Raw genomic sequence first — 21394 nt, 5'->3', positions numbered from 1 at the left:
ACTCTCACAACAACCCTGGGAATTAAGCAGGGCCAGGGGATTTAGTACCATTATCTGTGTTGTTTACAAACATGGAACTAAATCAGCTAACTAGTAAAGTCAGCTAACTAGTAAAGTAACAGGTCACACCATACAATTATAAAGGATTAGCCAGTTGCTGAGCTATTTTAAGAATTCAGATCTGGATGAAGAGGGGAGTGTGTGTTTTTACCTATATAAATGCTTAGCCTGACAGCCTGGTAGTATAAGCCAACTGGGTATTTGCTGAATGTATGAATCTGTCTTGTGAGTGTGTTTCAGAGTTCTTTCCACTGTTCCTATACCATAAAACCAAACTTTTAACAACTGAAACTAGTTGATGAGGAGGGGGATCCAGGGAGGGTGAGGAATGTGATAAAGGGCAGGGATTATTCCCAAGAGAATGAGGAAATTGGAGACAGCAGCTTCTGGAAATGTCAGTGTTTATTAAACATTTAGGGATATTTGGGGGTTTGAGAAGAAATATACAGAATGTAGAAAAATCCTAAGAATCCTCTGTGGCTGGGAGTGCAGCCTCTTCCCTTCCCCCTCTTTCTCATTTGTTTTTCCTGTTTGGTTGTTTAAAAGTCATTTCTTAGGGCTCACTGCCCCCTCCTCAACCCCCCTGTCTTGTGAGGACCCATTCTTTCCCTCTCTCCTTCCCTGTGACCTCGAGTCTCAGGACAGTGCTCTGAAGTGGTGAGGGGGCACCAATCCTGCAGCTGAGGTTTGAGGATCAGGGTCCCCTCTTCCTGAGCTGGCTGTCTGAGAAGGACTCAATTGGGGTGGGGGGAATTGCAAAAACCACATGACGTCATTGGTACTCAGTCATGGGGAGAGGGCAGAGCAAAGGCACAGGTAAACAAATAGAGTGGATTAAAAATAAAAAATAACCACCAAACCTAAATAAACCCTGAAGGAGAGTCTGCTCTGGGTGACCAGGGTGTTAGCTAAGGGGGTGGGGGGTGGGGCGTAGGGGGCGTGGAGGGGTTGGGGGGTGTGGTTGGGGGGGTAGGGTAGAAAATGTTGCTGGATGACCTGATGGAGGGGAGGGATTGAAAAAGTGGGAAAAGCCAGAGGAAAGGGTGGGTGGCAGCAGGAGATGGGAAAGCCGGGTGACCTGGGTTGTGGCAGGGGGTATCAAGGTCCCTTTCTTCTCAGTGCCAGAGGGACAGGCACCAAACACACAGTCCTTGGGGCCAGTGATAGGTAGGATCTGGCCCTGGGCTTCCAGAAAGCCTGGGGGGAGGGGAGGGCGAGGGAGGGAGCATAGCAGGTGGGAGGGGTTTGAGTTTTGGAATGAAACTTACATCTCAAAGGGAGGCGTGGGCAGGGCAGGGCTGGGGAGCTAGGGCGGAAAGCACCTAGACAGGTGATAAGAGGGGCCTAGGTCCCCCTGCTCTAGTAGGGCCTAGGGGAGGGGCGGCGATCACTTGTCCGAGTCCAGGCCTATCATGTTCTTGAGGGCGTTCTTGAGGCTGGTTTTGCTGGGGGACTTGACAGCTGGTCGGAGCTCCGAGCTCTGCTCATCCTTTCGTAGCTCCATCTCGATGACCACCACCCGAGAGCCCTTGGAGGACTCCGCCGCGGACTCCCGACCCCCCGCCCGGCCCGCTAACCGCTATTTCTTATCCTTGCGAGAATCCCCCAGCCCTTTCTTCTTCTCACTGGCAGCTTTGGTGCTTCTGCTGTGGTCCAGCATGGCATACAGCACTGGTGTCTGCGGCAAGAGGACACGCATCATCCACCCCACCGTCAGCGCTGCCCGGCTGCCCCTCTCCCCCGCCTCAGCTTGTGCGGGTCTGAGTCCGGCTCACCTGCCGGCCACGTTTGGAGTCCTTTGCAGACTTGTGCAACTTCCCCTTCTCCATGGCGCTGCAGAGAAAGGGGTGCTGGGTTTGGCTGTGCCCCAGCGCCTGTCACAGTGGGCACAGTGCCCCTTCTCTTGAACCCTCTCAGCCCGCGGGAGTGGCCTCTGGAGCGATGGGAGGGGAGTCAGGCTTGCCCTTACCTAAGCCTCCTCTGCAGGGCCGCTTGCCTGCGAAGCCAGCAGTACCGGATCAGGTAGTAAAGCAGCAGCAGCAGCAGCACCAGCCCCAAGACACCTCCGATCACGGCTCCCAGCACCACCCCATACCTCGTGGGCACTAGGAGAGGGAAAGATCTTCACTGAATGAGCAGGAACATGCACCTTTGGTCCCAAGCCACCACACCCTAAAGTTGGGGGATGCAGGGCTCCCAGTCAAGGTATCTCCTGCCCACCTTCCCAGAGCCAGAAGGGCTCCAGCGTCCTGCCTCTCCCCACAGTCTCTCAGTTCTCCCTGGTCCCCTCCCTGTTCTGCCTCCCAGGACCCTGCCCCCATCTCCTCTCACACCTTTTTCAAAGACATAGAGCGTGACCTGGGAGGTCTTGCCCACTATGTCGGGTGGATTTTTGACATCACAGGTGAATGTGCCGTTGTCACTGTAGTCCAGGTTGTGTATGATAATGGAGCCATCCTTCCAGCGAGGGTCGCCTACCCACTGGATGCGCTCTTTGAAGCTTCCCACCTCATCGATGTAAGGCTGTCCCTTGGCATAGTGGAAGATCTGTGAAGAATGAGGGGAAGCATGGAGCTCTAGGCTTGGAGTGAGTGAGGGGTCTGGGATTGGAGAGGGTGGTGCTGGGGAGGGGGACAGTTTAGAAAAGTCCTATCAGGAGAAAAAGATTGCCATTTACCTTACCAAAATTGAGGTGATGGCTTATAAAGGATTTCCCCTCCTTAACCCCTCCTCTTTTCTGTTCTTGAAAAGTACCAGGATTGCCCTAGGTACTCACCGAGATAGCATCACGGCCCCCTTCGGGCTGGTAACGCCAGGTGAAGGAGATGTCATCTGAGACCCACTCACTGGACCAGAAGGAGCAGTGCAAGGTCACCCGGGAACCCACAGCACCATGGACTTCCCGATCCGTGTAAACCACGATGGCCTGGGCCGGGGAGAGCACTGCAGCAAAGAGGGGGATCAGATGCACACGTGAGCCCAAGGCAGAGACAGAAAGTGAGAGCAATGGGAAGGCAAGGATTGTGTCAAAATTCAATGCAAATATGGGATGGAAATGACCAATTCTAAGCCTGAATCTTTCTGGACTAAAATGAACAAAAAATGCTTTGTCGTTCAAGTTCTTCTGTCTAATAAGGGAAATGAAAGCAACAGTAATAGTCCTCTCTTGAGAACTTCCAGAAGTTGGATTCAGTTACACCTTCCCTTTGGGTCAGTATCTAACCATCCCTTAGGCACAGGCTTAAAGATTTTTAAAAAATTTTTATCGATTACACAGATCATACATATAGCATTCTTATACACTATTTAAGCAACAGTGATAAAACTAAAGTCTCTGTTGTTCCTTCCCAGATTAAGCATTGTTATCAGTTTAATGTGTAACGTTCTCTCATGTATCCAATCTCATATTAATGTAATAAATTCAAGTTATTATAAGAAATAGTTTTTGTTTTTTTGGAGCTTTCTACATATATTGCATTATATTTTAGTGTTTTGCATACAAAAGAAAGAATATATGTATCTGGTGGGGATTTCCATTTGAATCATAGTAATCTATCTGACTTTTTACAGCTGTGTAGTATTTCAAATTTCTTGCAGAAAAAAAAGAAAGAATATAGGTCTCCCTTCCTGGCCTAATTGTCCTCCCTGCTGAGTCCCTGATTGACTGACAGCTGACTCGTGACTGGGAGGTCAGGAATGGAAGGTCCTTATACTTCTCTCAGGGAAGCTGTAAAGAGCAAGATTCCCAAGCCTAGAGGACTCTGCATGTGAGCCCTCTGTGCTTTGACCCTCCTCACTCTCCTTTTGGCCATTCTGGCCTGGTGCCACTCCCAAGACTCACCCACACATGAAAGGCCATTCCAGGGAGACTATGTGTGTGGGCTGGTCCTGGTGGGGGCCACTGTAGACCCCTTTGTTCTACAGGATGGTGAGGAGGCAATTGAACAACAAAGACCCATTGTCTGACCAACCTTGGCCCTCATGAAACTCACCCTTCCCTACTCCATAGTCCCAGGTCTCTACCTCAGTGCAAAATCACTGACTCACCTCCTGGCACTTCAGCCTTAAAGCTTTCTTGGGAATCCCAAATGTAATCAGGAAGGTTATTCACTGGACCCCACTTCTATCCCTCCTATTCTATTCTCCACCACTGCCCTGCAGCACTGCTCAATGGTTCTATGAGTAGGACCAATGTCAAGACAGAACTCTATTTCCCCTTTATACTCCAAGATTTGCCATTTCCCTTACCATACCATTCCCCAGCTCCCTCGTCTTAACTTTTTCCACAATAGTCTACTATCGCCCAGATGAGTCTAGCTTGTAGGTTTAGGTCTTAAGGAGCTAACACAGAGAAACTTGAACATTTTGACCAGTCCCCCACCACTATTTGCCTACTGCTCAACCATTGCAGGAGGCTACAGGGAGGTTCAGAGATAGGAAAGATCCACACAAATAACCCTGCTTTGACATGCTCTTGTTCACTTAATATCTACCATGGGGTAAGGAGGAGCTGGTCAACTTATGATGAGAGAGAGCTTTCCATAGACAAGGTCCTAGAATTTCATAGAATCTCCCTTATACCCCATTTGCCCACTGAAATAGATAATGGTGCCAAAGAGAGAAACTGAGGCACCAAGAGACAAAGGATGTGAAGCATTGGGACCATAAACATTGGATTCCTTCCTTAGAACCCATTACCTGACTTTTCTCATTGGGGACACTAAGGTCAGGTATCTCCTGCACTACTAGAGGAGGAATGGGGACTAGAATCTCCAAAGATTCCTTACCTTGATCCGACTTGATTCCTACCAGGCCCTCAGTATAGTCCTGGGGGTATTTTACTGGTTTCAACTGGGGTCTAGTCTACTAGAAAGCTGGGGAAAGCTGTGAACACTCTCTTTTGCCTACTCCGTTCACAGAATACCTTTAATGCCTCCCTCCAAACAATTTTTTTTCTCTGAATATAATCTTATCTTCCTGCTTTGATTGCAGTGAGAAATGCAGCAAAGGCAGTGGGAAGGTTGCTGAGAGATAGCCTAAGCCCCAGTCTCCCAGACTTACCCAAAGAGAAGAGCAGCACAGCCAGGATAGGGCTGGGTCTGGAAGAAGGAGCCCCAGGAGCCATAGCTGGGGCAGGGGCCAGGACCCAAAGCAGCTGTGGGACTGGGAGAGTGGGGGATAAGGAACTGAGCGGGGGTTCCTGGAACCCGCTTAAAATCCCCCAGGGCCCCAGTCTGAGGGGGCTGTCCTGAGCCAGTAACCAATTGCTGCTTGGCATGTGCAGTTGAGAGGTGGTGGGGAGGGGGACAGAGTGCAGGAAGCAGAAGGGGCATTGTGTCTTCTGGGTGGAGGGGTGGGGGGACACATACCACCCCAGACATAGAAGACTTTGTGTCTGCTTGCCTCCCCCTGTCCTAGGCTGGAATGTTGGGGAGGGAATGAGAAAGAGGGACAGAAAAAGGGACACAAACACACTTCTCTGAGTGTGAATCCTAGAACCTGAATCCTAAGAGCAAGGGATACCTCCCTTGTCTCCCTGCCTGAGTGGGGCTTTCCCAAAGCCCTAGGAGCTAGAGACAGGTCTCCCCCAGGGAACTTGGATATCCCTTCATATTTTGACCACCGTGGAATGCATTCCAGTTCTCTTGAGATGACCAGGTCCCTTGGGGTCTTTTTAAAAAATTTTTCTTCACCTCTTCCTGCATCCTGGTGAGTCCTCCCAGATAGCTTTTCTCCACTGGAAAATACCCAGGGAAGGATCCCCCTACTTTCCCTCATTGTCAGGAGCTCCTCAATGCCTGCTTCATGCTGCAGTTTAAGCCCATTTCAATTTAGAACAATGCAACAAAATTGTATTGTGTGCCAGCTACATGTAAAGTATGGGTATGCGGATAATAGAAGAGGATATTAAAAATTAAGTCCCTCCTTTGAGGAATTCAGAATCTGGTTTGGGGAGACAAAAGTGGGGTTAAGTTAAATATGGGAGTTCATCATAAACTCCATAGGTCAAATCATCATCAAGAAATGTCTACAGGATTTTGCAGTCAATATTTATTCCTAATCCCCACCTCTTCAGCTTTTATCTACCCATTCCTTTCCCCTATACCTCTTTCAAGGGGTTGCTACTTTCTTTCTTGTATTTACTTATTTACTGATTCAACTAAGGCTTTAAGCTTACAAATCTGTATCTTTAAATCCTCTAAAGTTCTCTCACTTACTGACACAAAGTTGATACACATATGTTAAATGAAATTATTTAGTTAGTGAAAGAGGCATGCATTGATTTGCTAATGTGAAGTTCTAGATGGCCAATGTAGGATCAAAGACTAAAAGTTCAATAGTAGAGAACTGTATTTTAATATAACAACTTTCTAATTATTACCTTGTTCACTAAAGGAAACTTGCTTTTTTGATTAACCATTGTCGAACTGGTGTTAGAGCCTGATCTTGAAAATCAGGGTCAGCAATGTTGCAGATTTTTCCACTGGGTAGATCATGGGATTGGAGACCTTCTATTATTCCTCCAATACAAGTCTGTGAAAGTGCTTTCTTTGTCAAGCATTATAGAAATGCAAAATAGTATTTTTATTTGATGCATAAATAAGTGAATTTGTGCTATTTAAATCCTGAAAGGAAAAGTGCAGAAGTGCTAAATATAAATAAGATCTGAATATTAATGCAACGGAATACATTCGATTGCAGAATGGGAGTTGCCCTGGGCCGTCGTCTTTACCCTCCTCCCTCTCAAAGACTCACGAATTTTTGCAAAATTCTTCCGTTTCTTTCTTACTTGCTCTATTTTCCTCTTTTCAGTCATAAATGTTCTGTAATTGATCACTGTGCTTGGGTTCCTGAGATACATATATGGATCAAAGTGAGTTCTCCCCACCCCCAACTCAGGTTTTTCTGTGGGTGACACCCACGCAGCTCTGAAAGAAAAAACAAGGGAGCCTTGTCTATGACTGGTGGGCGACTAGCTCATGTGGTAGCTTAAGCAAGAATGGGGGGCATAAAGCGAGGTAGTCAGAGCAGGCCTGGTCTTGGGACTGATTAGGCGCCCCCTACCCCCACCCGGCCCACTCTCACACTCCCCCACTTGGATCTCAAATTATGTTTCTCACTTTTGGGAACCTGAGGCAACCCAAAGAACCCTTTGTCTGGAAGTTTTGACGGGCCCACCAAGACGTGTTTAGTCTGACACGGAGGGGTGAAACTGGACTGAGAAGTCCTTGGGCAAGTCAGCTGTTGGGTGTGAAACAAATCAAGTTGACAGATTGGACAGTTCAGAACATGAAGAAAATCTAGGGTGTTTCGCCTGACAGTGAACTGAAACGGTAGAGAAAAACCGGGTGCTTATGAGATGCAGACGCAGAGCCTGAGTCTGCCGCACCTCTGCCAACACCCTGGCAGCCCCTGCTGGAAGAGCGCCGAGGGGGCCGGGGGAGGAGCGCGCCGAGGTCACACAATTCCAGCATTTGGGCTGATCCGTCAGCAGCCGAGCAGCTGGAGCCTTTTAAAGGGCCCCGCTACATCACGTGACAGGATCCGCCCCGCCCCCTCCCGGGCAGAGAGGGCGGAGCGTCTGTATCACTTCCGTCCAGGCCGGAACCCAAGATGGCTGCGCTCTTGTTGAGGTGACTTTAGTCTGGGGCTGGGAGTCGGTACTCGCGGCCCTCGGAAGGCTTGGACTTGCTTCTGATGTCTCGCCGATGGCGTTTCTCCTGTGCCCGGGCAGGGGGAGATCCCATGGGTGCGGGGGCCGCAAGCCTCCGAGTCCTGGTGACCCCTCCCCAGCCGCTCCGGGTCGCCTCAGGGCTTTGGGGTCACGGTCCGTTATCACTTTGTTACTCCCTACGCCGGGGTCGCGCGGCCCCGTTCCTTTTATTTTTCTCACCCCTATACGGCTTTCCCAGATTGCTCTCGAGGTCGGACCCGAAGCCAGGCTCCTAGAAAATTAAATAGCTCTCAGTTTGAGATCAGGGTACTTCAATTCCAAGATTCTTACTAGGAGTTGGGTCTCGGGAGCGAGATCTTGCAGTACTTTGCCATTGCTTCTAAATCCTGCAAACGCCAGCAACTGGCGTTGTTCCGGTTCCTGACGGCCTCCGGGCAGCGGCTGCAGGAAGCCGGGACCCCTGCCTGTTCAGCCCGATTAACTGTAGCGCCACAGGGGTCGCTCTGCTGGCCCAGAGCAGCCCAGGGAATTCAGTTTAGGTTTTATCTTTTTATTTACGGGGAGTGGGTGACCCATTTTTTTCTCTACAGTCACTATTCAGAGAATATCCTAGATTTTCTTCCTTTCTGGACTGACAACCGACTAGGCCTTGTTCTGTACTCAGAGCCTTTCTAACTGTAGTGACTTTGACAGTCTTGGTACAAATCCCAGCATAGTTTCCTGCCAGCCCTATTTTTGGAAACTATTTGTTATGGAAAGTTAGCTTTAATACTGTTGAGATTTCAGGCCCTGATTTCTCCAAATGTCTTCTCATTTTTCTTTCCACTTCACTCACTCAGTATAAAAATAGAGACACTTTATTTAGTTTTTCTCTGTGACAAAATTCCTTTTGGAATTGAGACCAGGAACGGGTTATCTTAACCCTTCATTTTTCTCCCTGCCTTTCATTTCCAGGTGTACCTTTTTTTTCCATCTTTTTTCCTAACGTGTGCAGGAGAGCAAGCTTGCCTCATTTATTCCAGGAGTTTGACCATAATTGGATGCTTTTGAATTCTTTGATTCTACTGTATTTTGGTAGATGTCAGGGGCTTTTGGTGGAATTAACATTTAGCATGAAATGATCACATTGGCTCTAAACAGTTAACTTTAAGAGTTTGAGGATAAGTGTTTAGAAGCTGACTATCATTAAGTGTGTCCAGGCAGAATTATTTTGATTGTCCCCACTAGGCCTCAATGCCAAGAAGTAGACTTCTTTTTCATTAATGATAATCTGAAGATCTCATGGAAAAGTCACCTCAGTGTTTGTTTCTCACAAGTTTTTTGTTTTTTTTTTTCCTCAGGAGGAGAAATAAATAAAAAAAATTTTCCCCTGATTTAAGTTCTAGGTCTAAATCCATTTGTGGTTTATAATGTGTTGATTTACTCTCAAAGGAAAATGCCTTCCAAGAAATTCTAGGAGTTAGTTTCTAGTACTAGTAGTGTTACTTATTCCATTTATTTTGAACAAGTCAAGGTCATTGATTTCATGATCATGGTTTCCTCATTTGTGGATGGAAATAGTAATAACTTGGGCCCACTTAAGAGGAATGTTGTTAGACATTTTTAATTCTTGGCTAACAAAGTTATCAGTTATTAGAACATAGTTTGTCATGACTTTTGTATAGTGCTCTTTATTTTGTATACTTCCCAAACAGTTCATGGGAAGGATGACTAGCCAGCTGAGTAACACAGACTCCATTGGCACTCAGTGAAGGAATAATAGTCACAAGCAAGATGGAGATGGAGAACTCTAAGAGCAGCTGGGCTTCTGTCTAATAATGTTCATGCTGCCTAAGCACAAAGTCATCAAGAGTCAATAACCTGGACACCTCTAAAAATAAGGTTTACCTGTAAATTCATAAGACTGCTTTTTAAAATAAGCCTACTCATTCACAAACCATTTTTTGGAGCATCTTTTATGTGTCAGACATTGTTACAAGTGCTATAGATGCCAAGTATTCTAGTCCTATCCTTGAGCTCAAAGTCTAGCAGGGGAGGTAAGTAAATAGATTAATTATTAAGCAACATAATGGTGATGTAAAGATATGAACACATGGTATGGGAGCATGGCAAGTGTAGCAAGTAACGCTAAAGAAATAGTGAGGTTGCTGTAAGAATTGTTGGGTGTTGAAGAGTGAGATTTTTCCCCAAAGAAAGCATTATTTATTTTGCACAGAAGAATGAGTGTAGGCCAGAGGTGCGGGGGGTGAATGCTAAGGGGAGCAGCGGGTAAGACAGGAGAGGTCTGCTGTGCCCTATGTGGGTTAGCTCCCTGGCCGGAGATTGAACTCAGGCTGTAGCAGTAATAGCACTGAGACTTAGCCCTAGCTAGGCCACCAGCAAGGCCCTGAAGAGTGAGTTCCTTAGGTTATGAAGGACGACGCAGTTAGAGAATAGTATGAGCAAAAGCATGCAGTCGTAAGAGGGCCTACTCTATCTAAGCATAATGTCACAGTGTGGTAGTTGGGAGTAGATGGGGAATTTGTGGGAGAATACGTCCAGAGAGTTGAATTAGGCCATGTTGAGAAGGGACTTTTTTGGCCACAGTATTAAATCTCATAGTATGAGCAGTGGGGACTGTTAAAAACTTGGGCAGAAAAATAATAGTTAGTTTTGGTAATATTGAGTGATAAGGAAAAGATTGGTGCTAGGGAAATCTTTTCATGAGCTCCTATTACAGTGTTCTAGTGAGAAAAGAAGCGGATATGGACTGAAGTTTCCTAGATAGTATTGGTAGAATTGGGCGATACCTTGCATATACTTGGGGGTGAGAGAAAAGAAGAAATCAAGAATGACTTGGGTTGCAGTGTGGGAGTTAGTTGGGTGCCAGTAACATTCAAAATTTTCATATGTAAGTGATCATGCTTCATCATGTCCTTCAAGATTATACATCTATTTTAGTGTTATTACCCCAGACATTTATGAACTTTTTTTGGATACCATCAAATCAAGTTTAGTGTTCATGCTAGAGAAACTCATGATAGTCACACTTTTATTTGAACCAAAAATGGTTCTATTCAATGTAATCCCTAGAATTGGCTTTGAATAACATTTTTCCCCCAAAAGCCAAATCTGTTTTCAGCAGGTGAATATTTTTTGTCACCATTGAGTGTTTTAAAAAGAATGTGAAACAATTCTAAAGACCTTGGAGAGGGCAGTGAAATATATGGAATATTGCAGTTTAAAGAATGCTTTCTTCTACATCTTGTAATCCTCCCAACAACCAATAAGGTAGGAATTATCAATCCCATTTATAAATGAAAAAGCTGAAACTCAGTGACTCAATAAAGTTACACAAGGTACGCAGATCTAGAACTCTGTTCGGGCTATTTATTTTGTCCAATTTGCTTTCTACTTTATTTTTGCTGCCCCAATCAGTAGGGGGGTTTCAAAAAACGATTTGGGCAGTGATCACATTTTTGGGGAAGACTTACATTTCATTCAGTGTATTTGCAGGGGGACAGCACTTATTAGAAATTAGAAATTTTGTCTTATTAAAAATAAGGCAAAGTTAATATTACTCTAGCTATAGCATGTAAAGCATAATTCCTGGGTAAAAAAAGAGAAATACCTTTCAAAGTTCATGGTTTCACATGAAAGGCAAGTATAGATGTCTACTTTTATCATATTTCAAATAAGGTTATGGAATTTGTGCAACTAGTTTCTATTAGGGCCTTGTAGAAAGTTTACATTGGTATTTGTCTGGGAAACAATAGCACTAGACAGAGCGCCTTAGATTCCAGCCCACATCTGCAAACTCTTGCTGGGTAGCTGAGTGACTGGACCAGCCTGGTGTGAGGAATGTGTGCCCTGCAACTTCAGAGTCACAATTATTTCAATTGATTTAAAGAGATTTGTTCCCACTTCTTTCTGGGAGCCTTGGATACACAATGTCTGTATTCACCTCTTGGTCCCAAAGCTGTAAAGGGAATAGCTGAGGGAAATATTGATTGGACTATTTTCCTTCAAATAGTGGGCCCTTCTAACATACTCTGGTGTAAAGCATGTGGTTCTTGAAATGGTTGTGTGTGTCTCATCAGTGACAGACATCATGAGTTTAAGATTGTGGAATCATAGTGTCTTGCACACAGTGAATACTCAGTAAATTTTTGTAGAATCAATGCGTTAAAATTTTTTAGTCCCAGAGCTTTACTCTGATACATTTCTTACATACTTTTGGCAAGATTTAATATATTGAGTATCTAGTGAATAAAGGGTTTATATAGGTCTTGTGTTTTTCATAATATGGTGTAAACTCAGGATAAGTTAAATCTCTTTAGATTGAATGCTTGGGAACAGCTTAGTCTGAGACTTGAAAAGCAGTTCTGGTGCTGATGTATACATTTCAAAAATAGCTGATTTTCAGTAGAGAATTCTATATCCTCTTCAAGTACCTTTTCATGTGGGTGGTAAATCTTTGCAGCCATGAGGTTTTTTTACTGTTACACAAGAGACTTTGACTTGAAGTTCATCTAGGTTGTCTGGAATTCACTGGTAGTTCCCAAAATAGGAGCTTAATATTTGAGACCCCACCTCCACAAGCCCTTGTTCTTCAGCCTTTTTTATTCATCCATTTGCAGCAGGTGTCTGCAGTTGCTAAACTACATATTTGGTGTTACCTAGAGTTTATTTTGGTTTTGGGTTTACCCGTCTTAACCATCATCTTTAAGGTTTAGCATTAAAAAATCACTTTCTGTAATTCTCTGTTGAATATAACTAACGACCTTGTATTTGTGTTCAGTTAAAAATATTTCGCATTGGTAGGTAATATTTCTGATTATTCTCAAGTTATGTAAGTAATCTCAGAGATACTGATACTGTCATTGTTTACAATCTATCCTTCTAAGTCTAACACAGCACAAAAGTAGAGAAGTTCATATAACTGAAGTTGACCTCTAAGTATGTATTAACTCTTGATTCTCCTACCTTGCAGACATGTTGGCCGTCATTGCCTCCGTGCCCATCTTAGTCCTCAGCTCTGCATCAGAAAGTAAGTTTGAAAGTCTGCAAAAGATTACTATTAGTTAACTTTTTTTTCCCCCCAGGGAAAAGCAGTAGGTTGTTGACTTCAATTTTGGGGGGTATGTATGAAAGCAGGCAGTTGTAGACATGTCATTGAAAATGTAGTGATTATGGGGGCCTCCCCGGTGGCGCAGCGGCAGCGCTGGTTCTATCCCCGGCTGCTCCCCGGCCACCGGAGGAGGGTCCCATGTGGCGCACAGACCTCTCCTGCCACCCGCTGCTCCCCTCAGCAGTGTACTTCGCTCCTTCTGCCTGCTCTGCTCCCTGCTCTGGCGAATTCTCTCACCCTCCCATGCTTCTGACTATACCCAGTGCTTGTATAAATAAATAAATAAAATAAATCTTTAAAAAAAAAAAAAGAAAGAAAATGTACTGATTATGGTCATTATTTTTCTTACCTTGTAGTAGAAAGATTTTTTTTAGTCTTAATTTTCCTATTAACTTTTTATGCTTTAACTTCATTGATTTGTTCCAATTCTGGATTCCTTCCTTGGTTCTCTTCTTTCTGTTTAGTCTGATTCTGTTTACTCTTCTTTCTGTTTAGTCTTTCTCCTTTTAATTTTTTTTCTTTCACCCTTAATTTGGGTTAGCACCCAGGACTTAGTCTTTAAATATATTTCTTCTTGCTATAGTCATTACTACTCTATTGATTTCAACAATTACACACACACACACACTCACACACCCCGCCTCTTTAACTTCAATTTTGGAAATATTTGATGCTTTTAGAAAAGTTGGAGGAATACTGTAATGAAGTTCTGTATACTTTTCACCTAGATTCATCAATTGTTAACATTTTGTTACGTTATTTATTGCTCTGTGTTTTGGCTGTGCCATATGAGGTTGTTTTTGTAGGTCAAACCTGGTCTAATATTGACAATTCAGTGTTTTAGCCTAATATTTATCTATTGTTATTATTTTCTCTGAATTCTTCCAGATTAAGTTTAAAATATCATTATACTTCTAAATACTTCTAAAACAAGATCATTATTTTATATAATACTATACATCTGTACAACACAATTATCAAACTCAGGAAATTTAACATTATGTACTGTTATCTCTTAGACAGTAGAATGTCTCTCAAGTTGGGTTTATTTCCTAATGATTAAATTCAGGTTTTGCATTTTTTGAATGAGTAATACATAAGTAATATTAATACTAATACATGGTATCAGGGAGCAGAGGATGTCATGTGTTCTATTATCAATGATTTTCACATTGATCATTTGAAAAAAGAAATGTATGCTAGGTTTTTTTCTCATTATGAAGTTATTATTTTCCATTTTGTAATTAATAAGTAAGCTATGGGGAGATAATTTCTAAAGGGACATGCAGTCTTCTCAATATTGATACAAAATAAATAAAATGTTGAATATAATTGTTTAACAACTGGTTTCAACCTAGCCTAGTGACAAAGGAAATGAGAAACTATTCAAAGGAGCTGAATAGTTCTTGATATTTAAGAACCCGAGGGGAGTCTTGAAGAGACTGTGTGGTAGCACTGTGGCCTGGGAAAAGGGTTATTCACTTATGTGAATGGTTTTGAAATAGTGCACTTGCCCTGCTGTCCAACAAGAAAGAAAGTGAATTGCCACTGCAGGTTATGTTTTAGGGGGATTAGAAAGGAGTTTTCTTCTGATAGGACCTCATTAGGAGATTGGGGTTATTAATACTGAGTAAAACTGCTATAAAGATAAGGCTAGTCTATGTCCTATTACAGTGGGTTCATCCAGCCTAGTTTACCTTTTTAAAGAGACTTTTTGTTATGTTAAAATTTAAACTAAGTTTACTCAAAATTTTAAACCTTCTGATTTTTTTTTTTAGTACTGTTCCTTTGGGAACCTCAGCGAAAGAAGAGATGGAGAGGTTCTGGAATAAGAACACTAGTTCAAACCGTCCTTTGTCTCCCCATATCACTATCTACAGGTAAGGGCTCTGGGCCAGGAGATCTAGAAGTAGTGAGAGAAAGTTCTGGAGATGGACCCCATACCTTATCTGAGAATTCTCTCAGGTTTTTTTATGAGAACATGACTGAAAACTCTTCTGAATTTAGAAGGGTAGTCTATCTTGCAAAACTACCAATTAGGAAATTTTGGTAAGTCAAAATGTATTTCTCATTAATTAAAATATTTTGTGACAATTTCAATTTACATAAAAGTTGTAGAAATAATGTTCTATTTGCTTCTCATGTGTATTCCAAACTTAATAATGGTTTAAGAACAGGTTGCAGAGATAATAATGCTCCATTATTCCTAAGTGAGTTTTTCTGTTACTGTTGTAACAAGGTACCACAAACTTTGTGACTTAAAACAATGCTGTGACTTAAAACAATGTGTTTATTAACCTATAGAAGTTTGACACAAGTCTCTGGGCTAAAGTTAAGGTGTTGGCAGATCTGCCTCTGCTTTGGAAGCTGTAGGGGAGAACCTGTTTGCTGGTCTTTCCCAGCTTCTAGAGACTGTTCTGAACTCCTTGGTTTGTAGCCGTATTTTGCTCCATCTTCATAACCAGCAATGATGGGTCAAAGTTGTCCTATCCCATCATTTTGATCCTGCCTTCATTGTCACGTTTTCTTTTCTTGCTCCCTTCTTCTGCCAGCCTCTTCTGCTTTTAAGTACCCTTGTGATTACATTAGGCACACTGGAATAATCCAGGATAATCTCCATATTGTAAGGTGAGTTATTTAGCATCCTTTCCCATAGAAGAGAAAATACTTAAAGATTTAGGGCATAAGGACATGGACATCTTTCGGAGAGGTCATTATTCTGCTTATAGTTCCTTCATACTTGAATTTGTGTGTTCCTTAAATTCAAGTACTCTTTCCATGGTACATCCATCACAATGAGAAAATTAACATTTGTTCCACTATTGTCTAATCCTCAGATTCTATTTAAATTTTGCCATTTGTCTTATTAATGTCTATTACAGGTCCAAGATCCTGCTCAGGATCATATATGGCATTTGGTGGTTATTTCTCTTTCATCTCCTTTAGTATGGAACAGTTTTTTATTTTTATTTTTATTTTATTTTATATATTTTTTACATCATTTTTCATTTTTGCACAATGTATGCATTTTCATCTTGGTTGTATTCCCCATACAATTCCCACCCCCCTTATTTTGACCTTAATCCCTCCTTTTCCCTCCCTCCACCAGTGTGTCTTTGACTTATAGTTGCTTGTTGATTTTGATTTTTACTTTATTATAATTAGTCTTTTTCCTGGTCCCTTATTTAGGTTTTCTAAATTCCTGCTATGAGTGAGACCATCCGGTATTTTTCTTTTTCTTTCTGGCTTATTTTGCTGAGCATGATCCCTTCCATCTCCATCCATGTTGCTGCAAATTGCATGAGTTTATCTTTTTTGATTGCTGAGTATGTACCACATCTTCTTGATCCAGTCGTCTATTTGGGGGCATTTGGGTTGTTTCCATAGCTTAGCTATTGTAAATAGTGCTGCTATAAACATAGGGATGCAGGTACCCTTTGGAATTAATGTTTCTGTGTCATTTGGGTAAATACCTAGGAGTGGAATTGCTGGGTCATATGGAAACTCCATCTTTAGCAGGTTAAGGAATCTCCACACAGCTTTCCGTAGTGGTTGGACCAGTTTGCACTCCCACCAGCAGTGCAGGAGAGTTCCTTTTTCTCCACATCCTTGCCAACATTTGTTGTAGCTAGTTTTTTTAATATGTTCCTTTCTCACTGGTGTAAGATATCTCATTGTAGTTTTGATTTGCATTTTCCTGATTACAAGTGATGCTGAACATTTTTTAATATGCCTGTTGGCCATTTGCATTTCCTCCTTGGAGAAGTTCCTTTTTAGCTCTTCTGCCCTTTTTTTTTTTTTTTTAATTTTAAAGATTTATTTATTTATTTATACAATCACTGGGTACAGTCAGAAGCGCGGGAGGGTGAGAGAATTCACCATAGTCAGAGCAGGGAGCAGAACAGGCAGAAGGACCGAAGTACACTGCTGAGGGGAGCAGCGGGCGGCAGGAGAGGTCTGCGTGCCATGTGGGACCCTCCTCCGGTGGCCAGGGAGCAGCTGGGGATCAAATAGTCTCTGCAAGAGGCCGCGGACAGCTTCGAAACCCAGCGCTCAACCGCTGCGCCACCGGGGAGGCCCTCTGCTCATTTTTGACTGGATTATTTACTTTGTTTTTGTTGAGTCTCTTCAGCTCTTTGTAGATTTTTGTGATCAGCCCTTTATCATTAGTGTTGTGTGCAAAAATTTTCTTCCAGTCGGTGGGGTGTCTCTTTGTTTTGGTTACTGTCTCTTTTGCTGTACAGAAGCTCTTTAATTTGATGTAGTCCCAGCTGTTTATCTTTGCCTTCGCTATCACTGCTTTGGGTGATGAGTCTTTAAAGATGTTGCTGAGGTGATTGTCATGTAGTGTTTTGCCTCTATTTCCTTCTATATATTTTATGGTTTCAGGTCTTATGTCTAGTTCTTTAATCCATTTTGAGTTGGTTTTTGTGCATGGTGTGAGGTAGTAGTCAAGCTTCATTCTTTTGCATGTAGCAACCAAATTTTCCTAGCACTTTATTGAACAAACTTCCTTTGCTCCATTGTATATTCTTTGCTCCTTTGTCAAAGATTAGTTGACCATAAATCTGTGGGTTTATGTCAGGATTTTCTATTCTGTTAGTATGGAACAGTTTTTTCAGCCTTTCCTTATCATTTATAACCTTGACCTTTTTAGTCTGTTCCTCAGTTTGGGTTTGTCTGCTGTTTTTATATGGTTTATGCATTTCTATCAGAAATACCCTTGAGGTAATGGCTTCTCAGAGACTCCTCTTGGGGGCTGGCATGTGATGGTCATTTATCTCATTACAGATGATGTCAAATTTAAATCACTGGTTAAGATGTGTTTGCTAGGTTTCTGCACTATAAAGTTAATGAATAAAAATGTTGTGTTAATTAATGTGTATTCTGTGGGGAGGCACTTGAAACTTTATTCTCTCATCAAATTTACCCACCGGTATCTATTGATGGTACTTGTCTTTACCAGTTATTACTATGATGGTGTCCATATTGTGGTTTTTCTAACTGTATCCTACCTTCTAGTTCATATGTTACTGGAGAGTAAAGCTTGCTTATCAGTACAAACTCCTTTAGTTGGTGTCATAGGGGAAGGTGAAATGAAAGGAAAAACTCATTTCACCTTCCCCTATGACAACAATTAAAGGAAAAACACCATTTTTTTCTCTCTACTCTCAATGTTTCTGACACCAGATGTGTAGGGGTTTTCCCTATGCCAAACAATTTTCCATCCTCTGGACACCAACTGGGTGTCCTACAATTCAGTTCTTATACCAGCTACCTGGAGTTAGCATACACCCCACAAGTTAGAGGCTTAGTCCCAGAAGACTGTCCCCCACTTCAAATGCCAGTTGCATGTCCCAAGTTGTCACCAGTACTTCTGACTGACCAGTTATAAATCAAGTGTTCCCAAGACCCCTTCCTTAGGTTTGGTAATTTGCTACACCAGCTCATGGAACTTGGAAGCACTTACTTATATTTACTAGTTTATTATAAAGAATATTACAAATGTACAGATGAAAAAGATACCTAAAAAATGAGAACCTTTGTATCTGGAAGGGTTCTGGCACAGGAGTCTCTGTTCTTACAAAGTTGGGGTATGCTATCCTCCTGACATGTGGATGTAGTCACCAACCTGGGAGCTCTCTGAACCCCATACTTTTGGGATTTTTCTGAAGATTTCATTAAGTAGGCGTGAACAATTATTAACTCAATCTCTAGCTCTTCTCCCTTTCCCGGGAAAAGGGAGTGAGGCTAAAAGTTCTAAGTTTCTAAGCATGGCTTGGTCTTTCTGGTGACTGGCCCCCATCCAGCAACCCATTACCAGCCACCTCATTAGAAAAAAGGACACATGGGCCTCCCTGGTGGCACAAGGGGTTAAGACACAACCTATGAAGCTATCTGCAGCCACTGTAGCACAAGATCAATCCCCGGCAGGCCAGGGAGCAACCCACATGGCGCAGCATACCTCTCCTGCCTTGCCTGCTGCTCCCCTCAGCAGTGTACTTCAGTCAGTCCACCTGTTCTGTTCCCCACTCTGTTGCTGGTGAATCCTCTCACCCCCCACACCTCTGGCCTGTACCCCAGCTCTTGTATGCACAAATAAATAAATCTTAAAAAAAAGAAAAAGAAAAAGAAAAAAATACTTACCCACCCAGGGAATTACAATATCTTTAGGAGTTCTGTGTCAGGAACCAAGGTCAAGGATCAAATACTAGAACAAAGGATGCTCCTAGCACCCCCATTACTCAGGAGATAATAAGGGTTTTAGAAGCTCTGTGTCAGAACCTGGGAACAAAGGTCAATATATATATTCTTTTTTTAACCCAAAGGTTTACACTTTGTTACTCATTGATTTCGATGTCCAAATTTTATCAAGACTTGAGCAATGGGAATTCTTCAAGATGGTTCCTGGGAAATCAAGATACTAAGTGTTAGATGTGCTCACTGCTACCAGGATGTCACATTGTCTTTGCTTCTAGGACCTTTGAATAGATGTAGCTAAGATACATACATATGCATGCACATTCATACACATACACATTTATGTATATGAATATGTATGTTTACATACATAGATTTATATCTCCCCTCCTCAGAAGTAGAATTGATGGCTGTTATGCTGATTTCTTCTAAGAAAGCCTCTGTAGATCTACTGCTTTCTAACTAACCCAGCAAAGCATCTTGAGTTCTGCTCCCCTCTTCAGTTGGTTTCCTGCCAGGGAGACTGGCCATTTTTTAACCACCTCCACAAATACCAGAACCCTTCAGATTTTTTCTAAGCCAGATTCCAGAAATAATTCTGATTGCAGAAATTGGACTTTCTACTAAAATAGAAGGAGACTAATTAAAAGATCTCAATCCTTGCTACTTTATGGAAAAACTTTTTTAAAAATTTATTTATTTATATACATTTTACATCATTGTTCCTTTTAAACAATGTTTGCTTTTTTTCCCTTCAGGTGTGGTCCCCATAGAATTTCCTCCACTAATTCATCCGTGAACCATCACCACAGTCCCCTGTGCTTCTTCCTCCCTCCTTCTGATCCCTCTCCCTCCCTTTCCCCTGCAGGATGCCTCTGATTTATAATTGTCTGTTCGTTTTTGTCTTGTTTTGTTGTGTTTTGCATTGTTATTAATTGTTCCCCCTGATGTCTTATTTGGTTCCCCTATATTCCTGCTATAAGTGAAACTATCTGATATTTTTTTTTCCTTCTGACTTAATTCACTAAGCAGAATTCCTTCTAGCTCCATCCATGTTGCTGCGAATGGCATGAGTTTATCTTTTTTGATTGCTGAATAGTATTCTATTGTTTATATATACCACATTTTCTTGATCTAGTCATCTATTTTTGGGCATTTGGATTGTTTCCAGGTTTTATTATAGTGCTGGAATGAACATAGGGGTTCAAGTATTCTTTTAAATCAATGGCAAAACTTTTTTTAAATTTAAAAATAAAGGATTTGGGGGAGGGTTATAATGATGAAGAACTTCTCAAATTATTCTGAATCTAATCAAATTACTCTGAATCTATCCTTTTTTCCAATGGTCATATAACAAATGGTGCTAAGTTGGTGAGGTGAGTCTTTCACTACCCTGTTCACTATTTCAGTTTATGAAATTCTGGACAGGCTTGTGGGAAAAAGAGAAACAACAGGGACTATGGCACTGTTTCCAAGGAGGCATGACAGCTCATGTCTTCCATCTAGTTGCTCTAGTTCTACCTTGGACCATTTAAAGTAGATCTAAGACCACTCTTTCTGACAACTTTTCATTGATTTTGTGTATGTTTCATATGATTATTAGCCAGTTGTATATCTTGTTGGAAAAAAAGAATATTTTAGACTTTTACTTATTTTTTAATTGCATTCTCTTTACATTTTAAGTTTTTTTAATCGTGCCAATAAATATATATAAGAAAATTTACCACTTTAACCTTTTTTAAAAAATTGAAATAATATTGGTTTGTAATATTACATAGGTTTCAGGTGTGCAGCCTTTTAAATCAACATCTGTATATATACCTTATATGTTCCACTAGATTTTTAACCATTTTTAAGTGTACAGTACAATAGCAATACTTACATTGTTATGCAACCATCATCTCTGGAATCCTTTGTTTTCCCAAACTAAAACTCTGTATTCATTAAACAATAAATCTTATCCCTTTCTCCCCCCATACCCTCTCCTTTTGTCTCTCCCCGCCAGCAACTTTTCACTTACATTACATTGTGAACAACTTTCTGGCTCTATTTGACTATAGAGTGGAACCATACAGTATTCTTCCCTTTAAAAAAATTAGTTTAGGGCCTCCCCGGTGGCGCAGCGGTTGAGCGCTGGGTTGCGAAGCTGCCCGCGGCCTCTGTGGCGCCGGTTCGATCCCCGGCTGCTCCCCGGCCACTGGAGGAGGGTCCCACATGGCGCGCAGACCTCTCCTGCCGCCCGCTGCTCCCCTCAGCAGTGTACTTCGGTCCTTCTGTCTGCTCTGCTCCCCGCTCTGGCTCTGGTGAATTCTCTCACCCTCCCGCGCTTCTGACTGTACCCAGTGCAT

The 21394-nt window shown here is 42.4% G+C and overlaps 2 protein-coding genes across 2 annotated transcripts in view; one reads left to right on the top strand and one right to left on the bottom strand.

Moving 5' to 3' along the window:
* Positions 1–1447: 1447 nt before the first annotated feature.
* On the bottom strand, positions 1448–5285 carry MPZ (myelin protein zero; the record flags this gene model as incomplete). Its single annotated transcript, XM_084250615.1, is given in 7 exon segments — positions 1448–1639; positions 1643–1738; positions 1836–1893; positions 2030–2165; positions 2394–2607; positions 2837–3003; positions 5122–5285. Coding segments are annotated over 7 exon segments (927 nt in total). The 5' UTR covers positions 5186–5285.
* A 7426-nt stretch (positions 5286–12711) lies between these two features.
* The window catches only part of SDHC (succinate dehydrogenase complex subunit C), a gene marked incomplete at its 3' end in the record, with an annotated part of 28472 nt that continues 19789 nt past the window's right edge, over positions 12712–21394 (top strand). Inside the window, exons 1-2 of the mRNA XM_084250359.1 lie at positions 12712–12764; positions 14624–14725. Of these exons, the coding sequence (XP_084106485.1) occupies positions 14658–14725 (68 nt within the window). The 5' untranslated portion in view covers positions 12712–12764; positions 14624–14657. The remainder of the gene's footprint in view (positions 12765–14623; positions 14726–21394) is intronic.

This window comes from Talpa europaea, assembly GCF_964194135.1.
Source record: "Talpa europaea genome assembly, chromosome: 12".
Classification (NCBI taxonomy): Eukaryota; Metazoa; Chordata; class Mammalia; order Eulipotyphla; family Talpidae; genus Talpa; species Talpa europaea.
The sequence above is the reverse complement of the archived record's forward strand: the minus strand, read 5'-3'. Positions and strand labels throughout refer to the sequence as shown.